Below are 11216 nucleotides of genomic sequence, written 5' to 3'. Positions count from 1 at the left end.
AGACAAAAATGACATTGTGTACTTGATGAGTGTCACAATGAAAGAAGTTTGGCAAACAGCAGGAACTTGATGTTGATTGAAACAAGCCGTTGAGGCAGTTCTGGCAAATGGTAAGGATGCCTTGCCAGTCAACAGAGACTGGGCTCTGTGGGAGAGCCAGGACAAGCTAAAGGAGCTCCATCTTTCACCTTGACTGTGACTCTGGTTACCCCAGAAGAAGGTGGAAGAGGTTCTCACAAAACAAGATTTGGGCTGTGGTTCTTACTCCATGGCCACTGAATAAATGGATTTTGTCCGGGTTAAATGACTATAAAATGACCTGGATAAGCAACTAGAAAATGGATGGCTAAATGGGAATTACTTTGCTACTACTGCTTCTATTGCAGCCAATAAAGTAATTAAAAATGAAACTGTGTGTGTATGTGTGTGAGATAATCTGAGAGACAGAGACACACACACACACACACACACACACAGAGAGAGAGCGAGAGCGAGAGCAAGTGTACACACAATCAGAATCTTTCATCAAAAAACACAAACACTCAATGTGCAATCAAAGGGCATACAAATGAGATGAAAATTTATTCAGACACGTAGCGTCAAAAACGTTAAGTACACACCGTGTTTGTGCAGACTGTACACACACCCACATTAGTGCTCAAACAATTAGTCGATTAATTGAATAACTGATTGATTATCAACTATGTTCTTAGCAAAAAGTGCCAAATATATGCTGGCTCCAGCTTCTTAAACCTACATTAACGAAGCAGCAGAAAACAAGCTGTAAACACAGCAACATATTTGATATGGCAAACTTGTTGGCAAACAGCTGCTTATTTACACCTCCAGCACACACAGAGCAACATTAGTATTCACATGGTCATGTTTGAGTCAGCTCCTGTTGAATTATGTCCAATATTCACTCTCACTTTTAGGTCAGTTTTTGGTCTCCACCAACTCCCGACAGAAATATCTGGCTCCGCCACTAAATGAGTCCACTAACTTTGTGTGTCTGTTTGGTGCTGGGCAGGTAGTGTACAGTTGGGGTTTTAGAGCTTGAAAATAGCTACCTGCTGTGTCTGGAAACAATGCTGATGAGAGTGAGCATTGTGAGACACATTAAAGCTGTGAAACCAAAAATTCCTTATGGGTTTATTACTGAGAACGACCCCTTTTGCACACATATAGTCATTTAATCCATTGTTAGTATTGCAGTGTTGATTCAAAGCAGCATTAAATGTAAGAATTTCAATATCATTTGTTCATATCATCAGTTTTAGACATTGCATTTTCACTATTTTCTGTCATTTTATAATTAAAAAGAATATACAGATCAATAGTGAAAATAATTGTTAGTTGCACAATATACAGTATATTGCATTCTTAGCTCTATGCTTACACCATAAATCCACTGTTTTCATTCAAATGTGCACTATGACACAGCAATCTACAGTATACTACCCGTATCTCTATTTTGTTATCTGATCTAATGTAATATATATCTACACACAGCAGATCTGAACACATTCACAATGAGGGCTACCAGATAAGAATCATGCAAACTGCCATCCAGTGCATACAGAATTCATTCAAAACACTCTTTTATTATAGTGTAAGTGCAGGTCACACGCAGTACACATACTGTTTGCATGTTTTCCCACATTAACATGCAGGGCGTCTAGTGGAGTACATTCCTTGCCACGCACAGTATGAAATGACATGCATGCAATCACATATACATGAATACACAGTGAGTCATTGTTATCTAGCTGGGTTTACCTACCAGCCAACCCCCCAATCACAGACACACTGACTCAGTTACTCGCTCATGCAAATGCTCAGTTTTTTCGTGGCTGTATGATAAGCAAAAGAGGTATTTAAAAGCAAATTATGTGTCAACCATTAGAGAATTTGCAGATTATGCAGAGGTACGTAGCTATACCTTTAATATCTATGAGTGTAAAACTCTCGAAGATTACTCCCCTTGCAGATTTATTTGCCGAAAACCTTGTTGATTATTCAATGAATCGTCTGGTCTAATGTCACATCACAAGTTTGTAGACCCCATGATGATATTTTACTATTATATAATACCAGTAAAACCAATAAAATAAGGACATATTCAAATTTGAGATGCTGGAAAATGTAAATTTTTGTAATATTCCTTAAAATTGAAAATAGACTAAATGTTTCAGCTCTAATGTGAGCAAACCAGTCCCTTAACACACATATACAAATTCATTTCATTCCACAAACCTACACTGGAACTGCATGAAATGAAAGATGCTGACACAAAGGACATACAAGAAGAAAAGAAGGAGAGAGGGGAGGTTGAAGAAGACACGCAGCATGCCAGGTCGTTTGTTGTTGGAAACAAAGTGCTCTTAAATGATTTACTTCTTCCCTGCATTTAAGTACAGTCCCTCATTAAAGATCAGCAGCCGGCAGACTTGCCTACTAGACTGCTGGATCGCAGACAGACCAACTCGTGCACAGACACACCCACACGACTTCATGCACAAGCTGACTCCTAGTTATGCATTGTCGAACACACACAGATGCATATGCACGAACACACACACAAACAGCAGGAACAGAGAGAGAAGTGGGTCAGACTAACCAGATCAGCCTCACTACATTTGCAGCATACAAGGGGTCCCACTATCTCGCATTAGATACTATACATACAGTCAGGCACACACCACTTGCACACACACATAACCAGAGAAAATATGAATGTATTCTCCCAGCAACATGCCCAAAGACAATATATTTACTCCAGTAGAAGTAAACATATTTACTTTAGAGTGCAACGCACACTCTGAGTTCCACATGTATTTACTCCCTTTGCTCAAACACATGAATACACAGAGGAGTGGCACATCGTTGCAGATGCAATCTACAAATTCATTAACTCATAGCATAGCTAAATGAATGTGTTTACCTAAATCCCAAGCTCAGAACAAGATTTGGACACTAAATCCCTCAGAAATACATCGTGCAAATCTCTTTAACCACCGTGACGGATATTGTCGCTTGGAGATTGATTTCAAATGTACATCAGCGCTCCAACTCTGGAGATTTATATTGCTGCAGATGCACACAGATCCATCACATGCCCACGCACACATGTATATGATGGCAAAGCTCTATCAACAGGTGGAGTATCAGAGCCGAACCGTTGCAAACGCCAAACAAGACTGCCTTTCAGTAAACTGATGCCAGTGTTTGTGTACGTATGTGTGTTTTGACACATTCATATTGAATACACACTCACACAGTGACATCCATTCAGATCTTGATGTCCAGGGCTGAGTGTAGCAGTGTTAAATGACGCCAACATCAGCAATGAAATCCCAATTTTCTCATCCAGGGAGCAAGAGAGGCCTGCGTCTTGTCACTCACGGAGGGTTAAATAAATGACTCAGCGAGCGAGAAGATTAATGGCAGGCATATTTTACACTGACATTCCTCCTGCAAATAAACAAGCAGAAACTAGGGAGGGCAGAGGAGGAAGAAGAGAAGAGAGCAGGAGAAGGGAGGAGGAGGAGGTGTAGCGGGGTGATGAGATGAGGAGTGAGAGGAAAGTCTTCCATAAGAGCCTGTTTGTTTCCCCATCTGTTTACTGTTTCACTGTGCAGTTCTTTACCATGAGGCCGTTACACCACTCCGTCCGTTGCTGTTCCACTTAGCGGATGAAGGCGAGCATTGATGCAGAGGTTTCCATGTGGCTTCTTTTTCATAGCGCAAATGTGAAATATGAGCATGAAGTGGTGGTGCTCACCCGGGTGACGCATGGCAGCAGCCAGTGGGAGTACCGCGCTCGAAATTTCTTACTTTGGCACGAGTTCAGGGCCTCTTGTCTACAACACAAATCAATAGAGAACAGAGATTAGGGCATATTTACTTATGAGCTCAGTGATGGATATATTTTCCAACATACAGTAGATATCTGTAGTGGTGCCAACATTTCTGCGCAGAGGGGAAAAAAAACTCACAAGATTTATTACTGCACATAATCTGAGCCATTATGACTAAACATCAGAAAGGAAAAGCCACAAAAATCCTGGTTTATTTTATGTGTGACAGATGTTAAATATCATATATCAAAAGAAGCGTGTGTGTCCCCACACTGGCAGGCAATTTATTAGATTTGATTGCTATCATTGAGTTATTTCAGAAGTTAGGGGTTGGTGCTTTTCTGTATCTTTCACAGATCAATATATTGCTTATCAGATTTTCTTTTTCTCTTTTGATCACTTTGCAGTTTACAAAATGTCATTTATGTGTGCTATTCTACGTGTGTGAGTTTTTAAATATTTTAAATGTGCATTGTTTGTTATTGAACCTTGTAAAAGGAAAATTCATGTCGCTTTATAATAGATAATAAAGTTAGCTTATTTGAACATCCATCTGTGCATTAGCATATTAACACAAAATTCTCTTCTGACTTTAATTCCTTATCCTACTGGTTTCAGACATATACATCTTTGTTTTATTTTTAAGTCCAAATTCTCCCAGAAAACTTTTGTCTGTGTCTTTTTTTGGCCAACCAGAAGTTCACCCTTGAGAAGAATTTCAAATATCTTGGCATCTTTCTTAACTCAGAGAGAGTATAAAAGAGCTGAATGGAAATCTATATCTTTGCAGTCAGTTCAGGTCATATCTTAAATTCTGTTTCTGATACATATTTGCATTTAGTTATATTTAAAAAGTCTATCCTCCAATTTGGTCTCTTATGAGCACAGAACTTATTGAACCAATTCTTAGACTCTCCAGTAGAGTTTGAAAGATTCATTTAAAACTTTCTCCCTGGAGGCATCCTTGAGTAGCGCTCTCAAAATCTGAAACTTTGACTCTCTATAACTACTGTATGCAGCTCTCGTAGGTATCCTTCCTCACTTTGTACTATCTTACCAAAACATGGGCGAATAACCAGAATTATCAGGAATTTAACCACATACTTGTTTTTGGCTCAAGATCTTTTGTCTGTACATATTCTAAAGTTTGGAATAAAATCCCATATCATATTAGAAAAACATATATACCTATATTTCCTTCTTCAGAATCAAAATTAATTGATTCATGTATTATAATTGTTCTTCTCTTTGCCAGGTTTGATTACCAGGAGCTCCTCCACAACTCCACCTTCTGTTTGGTGCCTCGAGGTCGACGCCTGGGCTCCTTTCGCTTCCTAGAGTCGCTACAGGTAAATCTATATTATTCATATGCGCTATACAGCATCAACATCATTCATTATCTTGTTTGCCATGTGATCTTCATATGTCAAGAGATTGTTTCTGTAACTGAGCCCCACCCAAAGGTTCGGAGTGGGTGGGGCAAAATGGGCAAAATGTGATGTCAAGCACACAAGTGTTGTTCTTTATTTAGTCATGAATAGTTGAATCCGAGTTGTAGGCAGAGGTAACCGCATTGTAAATCCCTGTGAAACACGGTAGGGTATGTCAAGAATTTCACATTTTAAGCACTTCTGCCAAGAAATGTGTTCAGGAGACCCTGTAGATCTGTTTATTTTTATGTGTTGTATAAATGTATCCCAGTTTTAACAGACAGCTACACGGCATGTTTTTTTTATGTGACAGTATTAGCTGCTACACCAGTAAACTTCGACTTTGGAAAAACTGAAAGTAAAAGCCTCTGCCCCATGAAATAAATTTGACTCTTATAAATCTCATGTTTTGATCACATTCTGAGCGACATGCTGACAAAGGACCGACCTGGGACTTCAATAGACCGAGCAGATCTGCTTACACATCCCCGCCATTCCACTTGCTGGCTTGGTACTACGTTTCCAGGCCAAATTTCCACTTTTATAGTGTTGTCTATATTTAACGTTAAATGTGAAAAAAAACTTTACAGGGCTTTTAGTTGCACAACCCTGATTAGCCCATAACATAATCTACAAGTAATGATGATTTATATTCTTCTGTAAAACGCTGCTGTGGCTCTCCAGTTTCTCTGAGGCCCTCATAAACAAACAGCTAAAATGCTAAAAAAGGCTACATACTACATGCCAACATAATGCAGCAATCATCAGAACCTTAGCAGCAGCATTTCCCTCTGCACAACATCAAATTACATTTTTACTGGAAACAGCTCTGATTCAATAAGATCCAGCTTATATACAGTTTAGTCAACAAGGAAGTGCACAGGAAGCAGAATGTTTATGTTTCAGAGCCGTGGTTTATGTAGTCTTTTGGTTATTGACACCTTAATGGTCACATCTGCAAGTGTTTTCCCCAGACCATTGTGTTGTGTTGAGTGCACATCTAGCCATAAAGGCTTTATTTGCTATTTGCTAGGCCTTTTAAACCCAAATGGGTCCATTAACACATGCGGACGCACGCACACACTTATACAAACACTGGTATCGTTCATTTAAGTCCATCAGTGAAATGTGCACAGTACACAAACAATGAAGAAACCACAAGCAGTGGAGTGAGAGAACGGTTTAAACCAGTCGCTCTCCTGTAAGCTCTCTCTCTGCCACCCAAGTCGACAGTCTCACACCAGTGCAGGAAGCAGTAGTGGCTGTTTTTAGATCTGCCAAACACTGAACTCTCTGGCTGCTACAATGTTCCCTGGCTGCAATGCTCTCTGGGGCTATGTGTGTGTGTGTGTGTGGGGTGTGTGTGTTGTATTATGGTGTGTGGTGTGTGTGTGTTGTGTGGTGGGTGTGTGTGTGTGCATGAATGGTCCGGAAGCATCCATAGGAGTGGCAGTCTGCCCCACCGCTGATGTCTGCTGAATGGACAAAACCACACACAACCATCCACTTGGCTTGGCAGCAGTCATGGTCCCCTTCTCCCCCTGTCTTCCTTCTTTGTCCTCTCTTTCTCTCTTAGTCTTGTCTTCCTCTCTCTTTTTCCATTCAGGGCACTTTTCAGGATTTTTCTGTTGTGTTTTTTTTTTTTTTTTTTGTGCCAGCCAAGCCCACAAAAGAACTGGCAATTACCAGTGTGGTAGGAAACTTAGTGCCAGCTTTCCAATATACACACAGACACACATTTGCACACTTCCCCACAAACACATTTACTCAAAGCCTCCCCGTCTTCATCTCCCAATGCAAACAAACCAAAAACAACTACACAGCACATAGTACCCTACCTCCAGGCAGGGAGTGCTTGAAATGTTTGAAACTCACCCTCAGAGGGGGGGGAGGAAGACTCAGACAAGCCTCGGGCTGCGTTTCAAATTTAGAGGCCATGGATTATCACTCTGGGGGTCTTCATGTGACCTTGCTGTGACCTGGGGATGATTCTGACACATACACACACATACAAGTCATCCTATTTGCTGGAGTGTCCTTCAGCAGGTCTATTCTCAGATGAAATGCAGTAAAGTTGGATGCCCCGGTGGGCCGGAGAGAGCGTTTGATCTCCACCACTTTCGGCTGCTGCTGCTGTTCTCTGGTGGTATAATTAGAAAAAAGTGAAAAAAAAAATAAAACCCAGACCGATCAACACTCCAGACCACAGTGGGTAGAAAGAGGAAGAAAGGAGGATGGGATAAGAGAAAGAGAGAGTGGGAAGGGGGGAGAAGGGTTCAGAAAGTAAAAAAAAGTGGAACAACATCAAAAACCTGTCAGTGAACGAGGAGATAAGGCAACATCAAAAATCCACTTCAATAAAGCATGATGCCTCTATGTATCAACTGGTTCCTTCGTATTCTCCTCCAATCCCCTCATCCCTCTCTTTTTTCCCCTCAGTTTTCCTCCTTCCCTGCATATGTCCCCTCAGTGGTTGTACCTAATTAGTACACAAAGAGTCAGCGCTGTCAGCCACATCTGCGTATGAGTGACAGTCGTTAACAAACCTCCAGGGCTTCCTGGGAAATGAGAGACTGGAGTTGTTACTCATTCCAGCCACCCTATAGGGGTCTTACACACACACACACTCAGCTGCACATACATTTACACACAAGAGCATTGATCATATTATCTGCTCAGCCTGGGATATCACAGTGCCAAGCAACTTGGACTGAACTCATACAGATTGTATTATATTCATGCAGCTGCAGTATGTCATGTTATGTTGTTTACTGCCAAAGAGGAGCCGGCAGCAAGGAAGGAAGCCAGTCAAACTGCAGCTGATCACAGATAAAGTCATATATATGGAATTTTCTGTGTGCTCTACATGCTATCAGTTGGTTTATCAGTGTCACTGCCTCTCTAAAACTCCTTAAATTCTTATGTGTGTGTGTGTATGTGTGTGTGTGTGTGTGTGTGTCTAGGCGGCTTGTATTCCAGTCCTGCTGAGTAACGGTTGGGAGCTGCCGTTCTCTGATGTCATACAGTGGAACCAGGCGGTCATTGAGGGAGATGAGAGATTGCTACTACAGGTAACACACAGTGCCATTTTCACACACTCATTCACAGGTGCACACTTAAACAGACACACAATTAGGACACCCTGATGGCTGGATTTTCCCTTTAGTGTGTCCAGGGCCTCAGCATGCCACTGGACCATTACTGTACTTTCAGAAATAAAATAAAACATTTGGGAAAAGTGCTATCACCAGCAGGTGGTACAAATCCAACAGAACAGAACAACCACAATGAAACACATTTTTATTGGTGTATTTAAAAGAAGAAGTGGTTTATTGGTTATTTGGGCCATCTGAACAACAGGTTTCTGTACAGTTCTACACAGTTACTGTTTTCTGGACAAAACGTGTTAAAATATTTATTATGGAAGGATGAGAAATTTTCAATCAAGTTTTATGTTGGCACATAACCCAAAAGTTGTTGTGCTTCAGTTGTGTTATAAATTAGGTCATCTTGTGTTGAGCAAACCTCGGAAGATGCTTCCAGTAATAAAAATAAATGGACAGAAAATGCAAATGAGTTGCTGATGCTGCACCACACTAATTAAAGTAAATTCGAAGAATCAATAAATAATGAAACAAGACACAAAGGCCTGTCTACACAGGAGGTGTGCTCATCCGTTTCACGCACATCTGACAAAACAGATACGCTTCTATTTTCAACCAATACAGCGTACAGTTGTCTACACATAACAGCTCATATTTCACTCGCCGTGACCTGAGGCATAGGTTTGAGCTTCAAGTCTACTTTCTTCTGTTTTATGCATGTAGGAAGAAGAAGATTTACTGTATTAATCCCCAAAAGACCATTTCACAGCAGCCATTTTGACATGAAATAGTAGGGTAAACACAGGTGTTACAAATGATACTAATTAAGGTTCTGTTTATTCAGGTCAAACTGAGTCAGGGTGCTGCTGTTGTGCATGTTGGCTCACTGGAAAGACTTTAAATGGAACAGAGCCTTATTTAGTATCCTTGGTATCACCTGTGTTTACCCGACTATTTCATGTCAAAATGGCTGCTGTGAAAAAGGTCCATGGGGAAATTCTCTTTTCACTCGATTTTTTTTTTTTTTTACACACTTTGCCTGAAATACAATCACCTACACACAGGGCTCATGGACCTGCAATTAATGCCTCTAAATGTTGTAAATTGTAAAAAGCAAAATAATGATCCCTCTTAATTGGGTTAATTTTACAAAAAATCAAGGTCAGTATTTTCCTCCTATAGCATATAGTCACTGGGAGATGTTGACCATGCACGGCTACAAAGCAGCTATAGAGAGTCAAAGTGAAACGTTCCATTCCAGAAGTAAGAAAACCTCATTCAAAATCCCACTGACCTTTGCAACTACATTAAAAACTAGAACTACACCCTTGAAACTAGCTTCTCTCAACAGTATACTGTGCGCTTGCTACAGATGTTTAGATAAGTAAGGTCGTTTTTTCTTTTAAATGTTACATTTTGGCAGAAGAGGTAAGTCCATGAGCGGGCTGAGGGGCTGAGGTTAGTTCAGATGTGTATAATAATAGCAGGACAGAGAGGAGCAAAACACTGTAAATGTTTCCAGGCCAAGATTGCAACTAGAATGTTAAAAAATGACTTTACAGGAACGCATTGGTGAATTTTGTCGATATAATGGATAAGTGCTTTAGTGCATGCCGATTTGTCTCAGAATATGGAAAGTAAACCCCAGAAAAACACTTTTAGAAAGACAGATGAAAGCAATGCAGAATAAAAGATTTCATTGAGTTAAAGAAGCTAGCGGTACAGAGGCTAGTCTCAACGTGATGGCAGGACTGCGGCTCTTTATTACTTGCATCAAACAGTGCTGTTACAGGTTGGGGCCCTTTGAGATTAAACACCCTCAGAGGCCTTAATCCAGCTTCAGTTCAAAAGCGCTCGCTCATCCTCTGTGTCTCTTCTCGCACATACACACAAATAAACACAATGAAAAAGCCAGATCACTCTCAGCTACAACCTTTATCTCTCTCCCTCACACGAATTACATCATGTCTCCTCTGCATTGATCCGCTTCGATCTCAACCAATAGAGGACACGAATTGGCATTCAGCTAATGAACAGGAACAAGCCCCCCCCCCCAGAGCTAAGAGCGGAGACATTTTCAAATTATGGCAGAATTGGATTGTATGAGCTGAATTCATCAGTAGCATTCCTGCACACCTTGTAAACACTCGTAACGAAACACACATTAAATACACACATACAAATATTCACACTGGCTATGATCCAAGGTTAAGGAGTGTTAGGCTTTGGAAGAATAGGCCAAGTGAGGACAGACACTTCAGACAAACTGCAAACAGCGCTGCATTGAAGCTGTCTTTCAGATGGAAGAGAAAAGTAGAAAGAGAAAGGGAGAAAGAGAGCAAGGTGAAGTAATAAATAAGAAGTATAGGGGTATGTGACGTGAAACTGAGAGGTTGAAAGATCAAGGACAAGCATTTTTAAAAAAGAAAGAGAAAGAGATTTAGAGACCTCCTGGTTTTTTTTTAAACTGCCATTCATTAGAAAATGTGTTAGATGTGTGAAGACAAAGGGGTTTAAAGGAGCCAACTGCTCACACTTTTCTCAGTTCAACATGGCTTTCTTCTACTTTGATTGAGCCGCTGAGCTTAATTCTCTTTAAGTGATTAAATCAATTTTGGTGATTTACTGGAAACCTCCAATGTAGTCTTTACTAATTAAGATCTAATTATCTGAAAAACAGACTCAAACCCAAACCAGCTCCGTGTCAAATGTTTTTTTAGGGGGGCAGATTAAGCAACCATTCAATTCAGCTTACGCAGTTTTGATCATTAAATGCCATGTTCTCCTTTTTCTCTTTTCCAGTCTATTTTAAGAGATAGGAC

At 40.5% G+C, this 11216-nt stretch overlaps 1 protein-coding gene across 2 annotated transcripts in view; it reads left to right on the top strand.

Moving 5' to 3' along the window:
- The window catches only part of ext1c (exostoses (multiple) 1c), a 74961-nt gene that overhangs the window by 56327 nt on the left and 7418 nt on the right, over positions 1-11216 (top strand). For both annotated transcript variants that reach the window (XM_035681357.1, XM_035681359.1), the window contains exons 3-4: positions 5116-5209; positions 8254-8361. In XM_035681357.1, the coding sequence (XP_035537250.1) occupies positions 5116-5209; positions 8254-8361 (202 nt within the window). The remainder of the gene's footprint in view (positions 1-5115; positions 5210-8253; positions 8362-11216) is intronic.

This window comes from Morone saxatilis, unplaced genomic scaffold, assembly GCF_004916995.1.
Source record: "Morone saxatilis isolate NCDOM2014 unplaced genomic scaffold, NCSU_SB_2.0 Contig9, whole genome shotgun sequence".
NCBI lineage: Eukaryota > Metazoa > Chordata > Actinopteri > Moronidae > Morone > Morone saxatilis.
This window is presented reverse-complemented; position numbering and strand designations above follow the sequence as displayed.